Source organism: Colletotrichum fioriniae, assembly GCF_027942845.1.
Source record: "Colletotrichum fioriniae strain IMI 355084 chromosome Unknown scaffold_15, whole genome shotgun sequence".
Lineage (NCBI taxonomy): Eukaryota > Fungi > Ascomycota > Sordariomycetes > Glomerellales > Glomerellaceae > Colletotrichum > Colletotrichum fioriniae.
In genome coordinates, this window is record NW_027076851.1 from 932,669 (window position 1) to 946,812 (window position 14,144).

At 53.2% G+C, this 14,144-nt stretch overlaps 3 protein-coding genes across 3 annotated transcripts; 1 reads left to right on the forward strand and 2 right to left on the reverse strand.

The window, feature by feature from the left end:
• Nucleotides 1-1,901: 1,901 nt before the first annotated feature.
• On the reverse strand, nt 1,902-4,693 carry N0V96_010772 (uncharacterized protein; the record flags this gene model as incomplete). Its single annotated transcript, XM_053189172.1, has 4 exons — nt 1,902-1,991; nt 2,058-2,171; nt 2,228-4,531; nt 4,607-4,693. The coding sequence occupies 4 exons, from the start codon at nt 4,691-4,693 to the stop codon at nt 1,902-1,904; spliced, it is 2,595 nt and encodes an 864-aa protein (XP_053053160.1).
• A 5,686-nt stretch (nt 4,694-10,379) lies between these two features.
• On the reverse strand, nt 10,380-11,285 carry N0V96_010773 (uncharacterized protein; the record flags this gene model as incomplete). Its single annotated transcript, XM_053189171.2, has 1 exon — nt 10,380-11,285. One exon carries the CDS (start codon nt 11,283-11,285, stop codon nt 10,380-10,382), a length of 906 nt encoding a protein of 301 aa, XP_053053159.2.
• Nucleotides 11,286-12,306: 1,021 nt separating this feature from the next.
• Nucleotides 12,307-13,792, forward strand: N0V96_010774 (uncharacterized protein; the record flags this gene model as incomplete). The annotated part of the gene is made up of 3 exons (XM_053189170.2): nt 12,307-12,568; nt 12,619-13,027; nt 13,081-13,792. The coding sequence occupies 3 exons, from the start codon at nt 12,307-12,309 to the stop codon at nt 13,790-13,792; spliced, it is 1,383 nt and encodes a 460-aa protein (XP_053053158.2).
• Nucleotides 13,793-14,144: the final 352 nt, after the last annotated feature.

Genomic DNA, 14,144 nt, shown 5'->3' on the forward strand with positions numbered 1-14,144 from the left:
GCGCAGAGGGCCAGTGAGCTTGCGATGGGCATACAGAAGGAGGGCCTTGAGATTGGCCATGACTTCTGACAGCCAAATCATCATCGTTTCCCTATTCGACTCTCATCAGGAGGCACCCCTAAAGTAGATTTCTGAGTTGCCAATGTTTTCGCTCGGCAAATCTCTGACTGCAGAGTGCCTATGCAACATCGTGGCCTCCTTGATTGCTGCTCGGCTCGGGCGACTTCGACCGGCGCTTACTTGTCCAAGAAAATACCGCCCATGTAATACAATAGCCCTTCTACAAGATAAGGAGATATTCCCGATGCTCCACGAAGCCTTGGCATGCTGTGCTCAAGCGTTGTCGACCTGCTTGGGCTGCCCAGTTGAGCTCGCTGTGGAGTCTGCCTGATGATAAGCCCCGTTCACCTCGTCGAACCGGAGCAAAGCCGGCTATCAAAACTGTGAAAAGGGGCATCAAAGACACGCGCATATACTTCAACGGCGTATAATCCGCAAGTACAAGGTCAGAATGCTGACGGCTCGGTATTCGCCCGGTGAGTCAGTCGGCAGTCGAGATGTCCATGTAAGCCGGGCTAACGTTGGTCCTGGAACACCGTCAGTGTACGTCTTGATTGGTTGAGCTTATAACTTTGTTAAATTGCTGGATTAGTTCATGTTGAAGAGGCTTACTGCTTTAAACGGACGTCCCCGTTGTCATGTCTGACTACTTTGGTTGATGCCTGGCGCCGGTATTGTTTGTACGTTCATCTCATACTTTGTGTGAATTTGAAGAAAAGCATCGACGACTTCAACGGATACCCAGAGCCCCCATGGTGCGTTCAACAACCATCCTTTAGCAGATATCAAGCCCAGCTCGACGGCACCAGGCCTGCTAAGAGTCGATGATGGGGAAGACGAAGCACGGAGAGAAAGCCGTGGTGTTTCCCACAGGCTGGTAGGTATGGAAAGGTAAATCACAGAGACGGAGTCTATCCAGCCGGAGCCTTTCTTGTTTTACGAACTCGCTTGGCTTCGTTGTCATCGTTCCACGGAGAGAAGTTTGGTGTCACACTTTTCTTTCCTTTGCACACAGCGAGTCGTCGAGGGTACGTGTACTTGTGCTTCAATCGAATTTTAACCCCGAATAATGTGAGGCTGATGCAACGAACCCAGCGTAACGAACACTTCTTGACATATTCAGAGCCGCGATTTTGGGTCCCGTTTGTTTGACTGCAATGTTACCAACATCTCCAGATCCAATATTTCAGCAACCAGTCGTCAAAGTCAATCAAGTCCCCAAGATCAGACCTGTACCTTGATAGACGAGATCGTGGACTGATCATGGGCATCATCTAAGCGACCCAATGAGGCTTTCTTTTTCCAGCATAGCCACGCCGGCCCGGCACCGAGCGACTGCCGCCCCCGCGGCATCGGCGTTCGCGAATCTCGTTATATATGGCCCTGGAAATAAGTGAGCGCAAGGGGACTAGAGATGGTCACGGCAAGCATGATTCATTGGCAATCAAATGCACAAAATGGGACCAATGCCTCACGGGAGCAATCACTGGTCAATGTTGCTGGATCGACATGACAGTAAGACGAGTGTGCCGGGACAGAATGACCGAACTGGCCTCCCCCTCGAGCGCATAACACGGTATCAAAAGAACTTTGGACAAAGACGAGACTTCGCGTACTCAATGGGGGTATAGCATTCTTCCACTTAGTCATAAATGAATGGTTGGGTATTTCTTCATCCTTCAAATCGTTACATCCGCTGATTATAACACCGCTTCTAGGTACGTGTCCACGATGTCTCTAGTCTCCACGTTCTTTTCATCACATCATACATGCGCTGAAATTCGAAAAAAAGAAAGCCACAAGCACAACTTGGTTGTGCAACACGAAGGAAGCTTCCACGTCTAGTGGAAGTCTCCAATGCGGGGACCGAAGTATTCGCCCTCTGCAAGTGTAAGCAGACGGCAAGCCTTGCCTTCGCAACCCTGGCTGACCTGTGAGGAGAGTGATGTTAGTAGTGTCCTTTTGAGATCAAGTTGGGAGCCGGGATAAAAACGTACGACTGAGTTGCCCCACCAGTCGACCTCGATGTCCTGCCATTGAAGACCGAAGAACATGATGATGGAGGAGATGGCAATACCGCAAGAGAAAGCGGCGGAGAGAACGAAGTTGTACTGAAAGTAAGTGTTAGTGTCAAAATGCAAATACTGGTAGCAGGGAAGCAACTGACCTTGGACCACAGACCCAAGAAGCGGCTCTTGAGGTAGACCCAGGAGAAGTAGGCAATGGGGACGGAGGGCCAGACGAAGGACATGTTGTAGGGGGCCCAGACGAGACCTCCGTACATGATGGCGACGGGGTGAATCTGGCGAACCCACTTCCACTTGGGGAAGAACTTGTTCAAGCTCCAGAAGAAAAGAACGATGGCGACACCGAGGGGGAAGCCGAGGAGGGTGGCAGTGTACTGGCCGCCAGCACCCCAAATCTTCTTCGGACCGACGGTACCCCAAAGGACAGAGGCGGTGAAGAAGGTGTTGATACCGGGGCAGGTCATCTTGAACTTGGCGTCCTCGGTGCAGATACCCGGGATGCTGAACATCTGGAACTTCAGGACGGCGAGACAGACGAGGGTGGACACGAAAGTCGCGACGATCTGAGCCCAGAAGGTGTGGCGAGGGGGGATCTTGACGTAGTGGGCGAGCTTCAAATCGTTGGAGAACCAGACGGCGTGAGCGCAGGTGACGTAGCCGAAGGACTTGAAGTAGTTCATGGCCAGGGCGTTACCCTCGACCCAGGAACCACCGATGAACTCGGCAAGCACGTTCAGGGTGACCTCGATACCCGTCATGGCCTTGATGATACCGACCGGCACGACGAAGATCATGCAGAGGATGATACCATAGAAGACGACACCGACGGTGGTGTATGTGGGCCAACCAGCGATACCGGCACAGCCCAACGCAATGGCGATAACGAGGACTGTGAGGTAGTGCCATTCGGGGACCTCGGGGTAAGCCTTCATCAGACGGCTGTGGACGTCAAGGACCTGGTCCTTCTCAATGTCGCTGTTCTTCCTGAAGCTACCGATGAGAGCCTTGAAGCCAAGGGCAATCTCGTGACGGTGGTAGAGAGCGGCGTAGGTGATGGTGGCGGTGTAGATGGCGAAGAAGAACATGTAGATCATGACGTTGGCAGCGCCCAAGAAGGGGGGAGAGTACGCCTCGTACGCCTCCTTGTCAAACAGACCGTGCTCGTTGACGGCGCGGGAGACGTTGTACAGGGCGCCAAAGTGATCGTAGACCTTGTTGGAGTTGATGGGCAGGTATCCGGTGTTGTAGGTGTTTGTGTACCAAACAGCCAAGACGACGAACATGGAGATGAAGGTGCCGAGGAACTTGTTGAAGGTGGAGAAGAAGGGGACCATGAGAGGGTCGGTGTTGTCGTACAGCAGGATGTTCCAGTCAAAGGTAGGGAAGGGGTTGAGACCAAGACCACTGTTGAAGCCAGTGATTGTCGCGAGGTTGCGGTTCTTGGGGGCGATCCAGGTCATCCAGCTGAAGGTGGACAGGGCCGTGAACAGGTAGTTGGGGAACCAGAACCAGACGAACATGGCGGCAAAGGTGATGTAGAAGAACTTCTGTCTGCTCCAGCGCCAGATGCTGTTGAAGGGGCCATCGACGGTGGAGTTCTTGTCGGTGTGGAAAGCAGAGTTCAGGGCAATGGTCACCAAGGATGCCGGCCACACACAGTACGAAGGGTAGACGAGGAATCTTCTGCAGAGACCCGCAAGACCGTATCCGATGAAGTTGGTCGACAAGGAGATGAGAAGCTGGTAGCCAAAGTTGGCAGCGTAGCTCTGGTTGAAGAACTTGGGCAGCCACTGCGTCCAGATGATGTAGTTGGTGTAGGGGATGTTGTAGGCGACGTTGGCCATGATGGTGATGAGCATATGCTCCTTGCGGTTGAATGGGCCGGGGTTCAGCGAGTAACGGTGGCCGGCGACGGTGAATCCCACATCGGGGAGGGACTTCTCCCACAGCTTACCCAGGGGATAGGCAAGCAACTGAGCAACGTTGGCCAGAATGGTGATGGACGGGTAGCGGACTGAGAAGAGCTGGTTGACGAAGGCGAGCAGAGCAGAGAAGATGAGACCGATGACCCAGGCGCGGAGGGTCGAACTGGGCATGGTGGGGTCGTCGTGGTTGTCGACGACGGCGCGGACCTCGGCGTAGGGCGAGTTACCAGTGATGAGGGCGGCCTCGAGCTTCATCTCCTGAATGAGAGTCTCGTGCTTCTCGGGGTTCTCAAAGACATCGTCGTTGTGGAGGAAGTCCTCAATCTTCTCGATAATGGCGATGGGGAAGTTGGGGTCCTTCTCGTGGATCTTGTGGACATTGAACATCATCTCGCGGACCTCCTCGAGGGACATCTGCGAGGCGAGCTCCTTGGCCTCGAGCAAATCATCCTCGGTGACGTTGAAGTCGTGCTCAACGTGTTCGTTGTAGTCGGCCCCATCGGGGTGGGCATCGACGATCTGAGGGAAGGCATCAGCATGTGGTTCATCAATGGAGAGGTATGTTGATGCTCGTCGACATCCAAACCAACTTACAGGAGCAGTCTTTTCGGTCGAGACCTTCTCGTTCGAGACCACACCGCCCTGGTGGACGGGGGCCCTTTCTTCACGAATGTCGGACATTTTGATGCACTGGGTCAGTATTCTTCACCTTGAAAAGGTTGTAGAAGCTTGATTCGGTGGACCCGTGGACGCTTGGGCTGGAAAGTTGCCAGTGACCGAGAAAGAAACGAGAGGCGGGTGAAGGGAACCGAGGACATCTCGACCTTTTAATATCCAAGAGCCACGAGGCGGCCATCCTTGTCACACGCCGGATGCTTATCGACGGTGGAGCCAAGGGTTCCCAACGGCCTGGCAACGGACGGACACGACGGTGGTCCCAGTTTCGCCACGAGACGATCCCGAGGATACAGGTAACAGCAGAGATCCCCCATGCGCCGAACAAAGATGAGAGGCCGAGAAGGCACTGGGCCAGTCGAACCAGTGAGCTTCCCCTTTCTGAAATCTGAGTTGAGGTGGCAGGGATGATCATGTTCAGGGCTGGAACTCCAGCCCGTCACCCTCCCTCCTCTGCTTGTGCGTCCGGAGACCCCAGTGCAACCCTTGTGACAGGGAGGTCTACCTTCTGAATTGCGACAAGACCGATATCAAAGGTTCTGGGACACGGTAGGAGGGATCGGTCTGCATTCGCACTATAGCCGCATTGGGCGCAATCTGCCGGGGGGCGGCTGCAATGAAAGAGTAGGATGAGATGAGAGGTTGTGAGACGATGACATGGAGGAAGTGAGAGAGTGAGAAAAGACCAACAAGAAAGAATCACAGCGTCTATCCCAGTACGTACAGAGATACAAACTTCCTTCGAACGAACCATACGTCTGAGATGTCATTCTAACATGCCGGTTCAGTTCGTCTTTTTTCTGCTTTCTTCTCCCTTGGTGTCCTTCAGGCTCCAGTTTCCTAGGCCTGGGCCGATGGGCGGAAAGGAAAACCCCACCTCCTCCCACTCCTCCTCCCGGTCACCCACCGGGGTTCAGTTGCATTCGGCACCCACTGGCCCAGGAACCCATAGCGTGGATGGATCTTCAGAATGAGAGATCCTGGTGTGCCTGTCGACGAGGAGATCATGCTCACCACCTGCTGGACTTTCCCGTGGACCAGGCAGGGCGGCCAACACGCAGGAAACCACCTATTTGGGAGGTCAAGTGCGCTTCCGCTGGTGATGCCAAGCAGTCAAGCCCTCGAGTGGCTTGATCCAGTATGGCAGGTCCAAGATATCAATAGCGGGGAGATCTCTTTGGGGCCTTTTGGGGCCTTTTGGACGTGAGCGAATGCGGCTGCAGTCCCCGTGAGATTCAGGTCTGCCAATGGTATCTTGCACGTTGGTCCCTTTGCGAATCCGCCGCCCGTCGTAATCGCGATGGCTTCATCGTGGTGCGACACACCAGCCTGCAGAAGGAGGAGCAGCCCGTGTCTCACTCGCTTTTGTCGATCGAGTCTCTGATGAATGGTGTGGGCACGCAGTCACGCTGTGTAGAGACATTTGATCCATGCCGGCCCCCCATCAATGTCCAATCTCAGGCTCTGAGCAGGCCATATGGCCGTGGCGGGGGGATGCTGGTGGCAAGGCGAGTGTCCGACTCCGTACACGAATACCAATCTGGGGATGCCTCTCGGCATTGGCCGTGCACTGTCGCGTGTGAAAGTGTTACCCTTTCACTGTGCTCCCGCCAAGAAGCATATTTGGTGGGACTGGCATGTGGGAGGGAGCCACTCCGGAAGAATGAAGAAAGAAACTCTGTGCAGTGGTTCAAATGAGCCCACGATAAGACGTGAGGGCCGGGATGGAGAGGCATCCCAGTCATCATCAGCCTCGCTTTCCAGTGTGAGAGCATCGATCAATCGATCATGTCTCTATGGAGTATCGAGACCTACATAACTGTATCCGTGCCTTTACTTAGGATTCTACGAATAGGCTCTTGGTCGTTCCAGCTTATCACTGGTTACATTGCTGCGCCGCTTCGCTTCCCTTTGGTGGTGGGCGCGACAATGCAAATGCAAAGGCATCGCTGCAACTGGCAACGCACGAAGAAACGAGCTAGTCGGAAGCCACGACGTTACACTACAACATTCCAGCGGTGTTTGCCGCAGCGAGGCGAGGGCGGGAGGCACCGTCAAAACGGCGTCGAAGAAGCACGGAAGGCTGGTGGAAAACGGTTAATTCGTCCTCTAGTTAGATGGTGTGGATGGCTGGTTGTTCATGTTGGAGGGAACGGCCAATCGACTTATTACCTAGCCTTCGGTCCTTTTTGTGCTTCTCCCTTCACCCATTGACACGCTAGTCGACGGCAGAGACGACTCGAGGCGCTTGGCAGCTCGCGGTGATGGCTCAAGAAGGATATGATCGAAGGACCCTGGACGTGGCGTCCCTCTCCCAAGAACCCCTAAGACCCCCCAAGCTTTGCCCAAGCCCGCTGCCCAAGACTTTCACGACATCCCCCCAGGTCTCCCAAGAGCGTCCAAGACGTCCAAGACCTGCCATCAAGAAGGACAAGAAAATCAAGAGATCTTGCCCGAAAGCTTGTCACCATCCGGGGAAATGCATACCATCTTTGCAGCCTTCAAGAGAGGCGCTGAAGCTATCAGAGCCTCACGTCTATTCAACATCAGAGTTGACTCTTGAGTCTTGTGAGTGAGGCAGACGGTATCGATATTGTTACCCCCCATCCAACAATGCAGCCCTGCTCCGCTACGGAGACCAACCCCTGTCTGTCCCTTCTCCTCCCTCTCTCCCCCGGGCCCTCTCTCCAACTCTTATCAGCCAGATGGACGGGGGATTCGCAACCGAATTGACCATTCAAAAGCCATGGACAAAGAGGAGTCGTATCATCCGACCAGCCACAAGGTGGCAAGTTGATTAATCTGTGTTCGGAACTTCAGCCAGGTGGGCGGGGGCGGAGGGACGCAGAACACTCCTTCTGGAGGAACTTTTTGACGGCCACCATCCATGCTCGAACCAGACTGGCGCCAAACATCGGCAGCTTATTAGATGGATCAAGCAACGCGTCCTATCAGTCATCCCTGTCAGTCTTCTGCCGTAGGATTGGCTAGCCATTCCGTGCGATTTGGGCCAGATTGCTGTCGATTTTGTGGTCTATACCTTACTCTATTCGTATACTAACCAGCATTCGACATGCGCTCACGGATCTTTCTTTACACGTCTTCTTCCTATATCGCTCGCCGACAATGGGCACTTCACATCTCGATTCCCGACGGACATTGGACTTGCGTCGGATACGAAACAAACATCATAGATGTTCGCCGGTAGGATTGTCAGTGTGGAGCTCCCTCCGGAATATGATGCTTTCGCGCCAGCTTACGAGCCGACGATAAGCCCTCGAAATCACAGCCGGCCGCGGCGTTTGCCCTGTGGCATTGAAGTCTTGGCTTGCAGGGACGAGCCACCCGCCATTTTCAAGACCGCACACGCACAACAGGCCAACAGCATTTCCGTCCGTTGCTTTGTCGTTCGCGCAAGAGTACATTCCCGACCGGCACTGGTCTTCTTTCGGCAGGTCGAAAATCGACGCTGCGATTGGGTACACCACGCGTTGCGAACTTGATGTTGCATCAAGGATGCTGGCCAACCCGACATGGTGTAATTCCCTCCACTGTTATCGCAATGGGCGCGTGATCCCTTATCATTTATAATGTGCTCGAAACCAAAGCAGGCACTTTGTTAAGCGTGCCAAGAGACGTCAGGGACGTTTGTGCGGCGCGACTCCCGCGCTGGGCCATCGCGAGCCATATCCTGGGTTCCATTTCTTGATCCTCGGGCGGCGTGGCGGCAGATGTGGCAGTCCGTGAATAAGTCATGAGCTATGCGAATAGCTTGCATCCTCATAGTTGAAATCATCAGTCATACGCCAGGGCGATTGTTAAGAAGCTTCCGTATTCGATGTGAGTTCGGAATGGTCTCTTGGCGCAAACCAAGCCAATGACTCGCCTTTAACTTTTAGTCTAGATGGCTTTTTGAATAACAATGATTGAAGGTCACTTTTACTTTACCTTGATAAATTACATTCTTGACGTTCGTCTGAACATCCGTGTTGTAGGGGCTCGAACGAAATTCTTCCGAGACCCACGATGCGTAAACCACTGCAGAATCCTCGGTTCGCGGCAACTTGGCTTTCTCCTTGGCGATGCCAATGCTTCGTATGGGCGCATCTTGCCGTCTTGGAAAAGTCTTGGAAGACAATCCGCTGGGCGAGCTGAGGAATCGCCGCAGACGTTTTGCGCCTGGAGTCGACAGACATACATCGTGCGGAATCGTCAGGGTCGTTAAGTTCTATGGTTATCCACAGCGATCCCCTGGCTCAGGCTGTTCTTGGCCTGCGGAGGCCCAGAGAGGTCTGTTGGAAATTGGATACTCTCTAGTCTCTACAAATGATGCGGCGCCTTGGCAGCGGGCGCAGGCCCAGAAGTGGTCATCGTACCGCTTCATCGTTTAGCTACGTGCAAGTCGAGGGGCCTCGAAGAGAGGTCTGGAACCGCACGTCGGTGACGTTCGGCTACCATATCACTTCCATCTCAGGACAAAGGCAAACCCCGAGTGAACGCATCTGACAGCTCGGTGATGGCACTCAACCGGTGATATCCTATCGCGAGCCATCCCAGAGGCCAGATCGCCAAGGCTTGAGGATCGTTTGCTAGTTCTCACGAGTCACCATGCCATTGTCCTCTTAAGGATTGTACTGCAAAGTTGCAAGCTCACTCACCGGTGGGGGAGCCGAGCCTGGCCCCGTTCAGTTTGGATAACAAAACGATGTACCATCTCAACTAAGAAGGTGCTTTGCCACACCAACCGTGAGTAAGTGGTGAGGCATCTTGACATAAAGCTACCATGTCATGCAGGGACTTGCCATAGCCAGGCTGCAGGATTCTGGTACCGGGGCCAGACTTTCGTGGACTGCGAGACAGCGTTAGATGGTGTCCGCTGCGCCGATGAAGACGCAGTATATCGATGATCTTACGCTTTAGGGTGAGCTTTTGCTTGATCTACACACCTCTTCCGCCTTCCTGCATTTTCCAGATGCGCCGTAATGAACAGTCCATTCGTTAGGAAGGATTGTTACTTCAGTAGATAAATCATAGCTTGGGATTAATCGTTATCTCTAAGCCTTCGAGGTAGACGTCATGATACTCATTTCCTCCTTCGTGGATCACGGCTTGCTAAAGTACTACACCACCTCGCCACAGTATCGTGACGCCACCACTTGCCAGACATAATGACGGACTGCCTGTGGTCGAGGCGTTCACAAGCGGGCGTTGTTGGAACTGACAAATCAGCACAGAAGTGAAACTGTCAACTCATTACTCTATGTAGACCAGAATACCCATGAAATGACCAAAGATGATACGAGATATCTAAGCGAAGCCCATACAAGCAATACACCTAATCGGAAACGCTGCAAGAAAAGCCGGCTGACTGACACTAGAAACTATTGCTTCCTAGATGACTGCATCAATCAGCAATTAGACTTTCTGCATACGACCCAACATGTTCCCCAGGTAATGCCAAGTCCCAGGCTGGCGGGGCAAAAGGGCCCGGAAGGAAGCGAGGTCCTTATCGCGAGTCCTACTGCATGGAGCGAAGGATCGAGCGCGCCCCAGCAAAGTCCAATTCCTGTAAAGTCTCCTCCCACAATTGCTCTCGAGCGGTCTTGCCCTGCGGCGTATAGATGATGTTGGCAAAGCTTTGTCAGCGAGCGGTTAGCGAGGCCATCGACGAAAGGGCGTGGGCACTCAGCACTTACGGAAAGATTTTCCAGTCCATCAAGTAGCTTCCATGAGTCTCTTCTCCTCGAACGACAGCCGCATCAAGGTATGTCGACGCTCCGACTTCGAGAGTTCTCCCCGTCAAGCTCTTTCCCACCTCCGCTATCGTTTTGATGAGACTGCCGACGTGGCGGTGAAGTCCTGATCCTTTACAGAGGCCCGGGTCGACGAGGTTTACGACGACATCTTCCCTTCGGACGTGTTCAGCGAGCTTGATGATGAAGAGGTGACCCAAGAGCTTCGAAGTCGAATACCGATCCGTGGCATTGAAAGTCTTCTCGTCGTCGAATGCGGCTATCATGGGAACTTTGTCCTGCTCCGGGAACTTGGCCATAAAGGCGGTACCCGAGTTGACGATTGTCAATCTGCTTGGCTGGTCTGAAGCTTTCTTGGACTTCAAGACTGGCAAGAGAAGGATGGCGAGGAGGGCAGTCGACAGGTAGTTCACCTGAAAGACTTGCTCGTGGCCTGCCGGCGAAAGCCTAAAGTCTTCCTGAACCATGCCAGCATTCAAGATGACGTAGTCGATCCGGGGCAAGGTGGAACAGCGGTTGGCAAAATCCTGGATGGACTTGTATGAGAGCATGTCTAGAGACCAGACCTCGATCGCAGCGTCGGGATGACCAGCTCTCAGGGTCTTGGCGGCAGCCTCTCCTCTTTCAGCGGATCGAACGGCGATGATGAGGCGTGAGAGATTGTGATCGAGCAGCTGGCGTGCAGCAGTGTAGCCCAGCCCAATGTTGGCTCCAGAAACGATAGCCGTCTTCCCGGAAAGGGAGAGGTCCTTTGGTGGTGTTCGGACTGTGGCACAGAACTGGGAATTAAGGAATAGTCTGCCTGGCCCCATGGTCAGAGGAGTGAGTTCAAGCGAGCTCGTCATGATGGTTTGTGAGGTGATCCGAAAAGAAGTAAGGTGTTGTGGTTGTTGCGTTTGTTGCTGTGATTGCATTGATCTGTACAGAGCAGCATGTTGAAATTCATCGTCGGATTCGTGTTGAATATATAGCTTTCAAGTCGTCTGAGGTATGATCAGCTTCAATCCTGGGATATAGGGTACTCTGCACACTTGAACGCGTGTAAACCTGAGGGCAGAGGCATCGAAACGCTAGAGATGGCTGAAGATGAGGCATCGTGAACACCTGGTGATGGATTGCTGTCTCGAAAGGGAAGACCGACTGGTTACCTAATTTGGACAACAATCAATGTGAGAAACAGACCTTTTCCAAGACCGGAAAACAATCGGTGTGTGGACGGCGTGTTCGGATCCCCCGCCAGTGCCTTGGCCCACTAAACCGCCGGATATCACGTGGCGGAGCGGCCGCCAGCGAGCGGGGCTGCGGCCGGAAGGATCGGCGCTAGGCCGGAAGAAGGCAACAATCAGTGCTCGGCGAAGGGACTTTGGTCGTCACGCCGGCTTACTTTTTCGTAGTGAGGGGGATATTGGGTCGGGATAAGGCAAGATTGCAGGGGAAATCCGACCGTCTTACGCATGGTCTTCGTTGCCTTTGAACGCTCCGTTACCCATTTTCTCGATTGTTTTCCCCTTTCGGTAAACAGTTCTTCCAACCTACCGGCCTTCTCACTTCAACCTCAGCCCGAGGAGCAGCTCAGAGCTCGTTTCGGCTGCACCCTTAGCTCCGTCAGATCTCCATCAAGTCATTATTGATTACATACGAAAGAGAATTCCACTCGATTATTTACCACAAGAGGCAATAGGACCCTTGAGATCCGCTGGTTGAAGATGGGAAACCAAAAACGGCCTAGTATGATCTCTAATTCATCTACCCATCATCATCCACTCTGACGTCGCTACTGCAGCCAGCAAGGGATTTGCCTTTGTCATCACAGATACGTCTGGAAAGCCCAAGTCAGACGATCGGAAACTCATACGCAGCCATGTCATGCGAGGCAAGAATACACGCCCGTCTCGTGGCGGGCAAAAGCGCTCGACCGAGTGGATCAACCAGACTAGTCCTCAACCTCCACAGGAACCAGAGGAGCCACCTGCACCCAAGTCACTCACTGCTCTTGTTAAAGAGCCGAGAAAGCAAAAGCTCTACAAGATTGCCTGGTACGAGCATGTATTCCGCACACCCAACGACCTGTACATGTTCCAATTCGCCGACGATATTGACGCGGCCTCCCGGGGCATGCTATTTGAATGTGAGTTTCGTTTCTGCCCTGGATTTATTGTCATGCTCACCTGGTCATAGTTTACGCCGTTGTTAAAGAGACAATGTACCCCATCGAATGGTGTCTGCAGTACGACGAGAGCAAGACGCCGTGGTTCTACTGGCTGCTAACAGATGCCGCGTTTCTGCACTCGATTTTATTCACCGTAGGATTGATGAACGACACTGTCAAAGGGGAGAGTGCAAGCAAACACACCAACTTCCATATTTGGAAGACACTCCAGCTCTTGAATCAAAACATCGCAGATCAAGACATGGCTTTGGCCGACTCGACCATCGCCACAATTGTGTCCATGTGCATGGTGGCTGAAATTTTCGGACAGCGCGACAATGCCGCCGCACATATCCAAGGCATGCGTCAAATAGTGAAGCTGAGGGGCGGAATCGAAAGCTTTTCTCACAATCTTCAGTTACAGGTCAAGATCTGCCGGTAAGTGTCATTCCTCGATAATTATGTTATACCCAACGTCTGACGAAGCAAAGGGTGGACATTGGCTGGAGTTTATGCACCGGTGAGAAGCCGCTATACTTCCGGGATACCTTCTCATGGGAGCCTGCTTTCTCCCCTATACTGGGCAAAGTCTCTGTTGGCTCCGAGATCTGCCCTGGCTCTTCAAGCATACGACTTCTTTTGGACGCGGCCGATAGTCGCCTGGGCAACGTCTTCCAAGATCTCCACGACTTCTCCCGCCTGGCGACCGCGCTATACCACACCAATCGCAAGATTGATCCGAACCTGTTTCAGGAGTTCATGACTTGCGTTCAATACCGGTTATTGTATTCGGAGACGACACACAATGCCTTGGCCGAACTGGGCCGCCTTGGGATGATTGGCTACATCACCACCCTCTTCCTCCAAGTACAAGGTGCAAAATTCCAGTTCACCTCCTTGGCTACCAAGCTCAGGTCAGCATGTAAGAACTTTGAGATTTTAGCCTCCACATGCGCTGCCACAAAACTCGTGCTGGCCTGGAGTCTTGTTGTCGGTGCCATATCCGTCTTTGAAGAGGAGGACAATCGTTGGCTTTTGCCAAAGTTGGCCAATCTGCGAGACTCTCTGGGACCTACGTGGCCCGAAGCCAAGGCCAAGCTCGAGGATGTCATTTGGACCGAAAATGTGCATGATTCTGCCGGTATCAAGGTTTTCGAAAAGCTAGTGTTGCACATCGCCAAGATTCCGAGAGCTAGCACATAATGCTGGTCCCGAGACGCAAGAACATGCCACTTGAACAGAAGTCGGCGAGCTTTCTTCCGACGGGTCAGGTGTCTGGGATCTGTTGAGGTCTAATGCACACAATGTGAAGCGGTTGGAAGCCGTCGATTGCCAGTCTATCACGTTGCCAGTCTACCACGTCTAAACCGTCACGTTGAATACAGGAGTCGATTGCACCATCTCACCTTGTACGACCACCTAGTCCAGAATCCATCATCGGTCCTAAGCGTATCTCGACCCGCATATTACACAACTCACCAGATTGAGCTACTAGTAATGCCAAGCCCAGCCCATCGTTACCCCTCTCGACTATTGAGAGCTCGAGACCTCGACC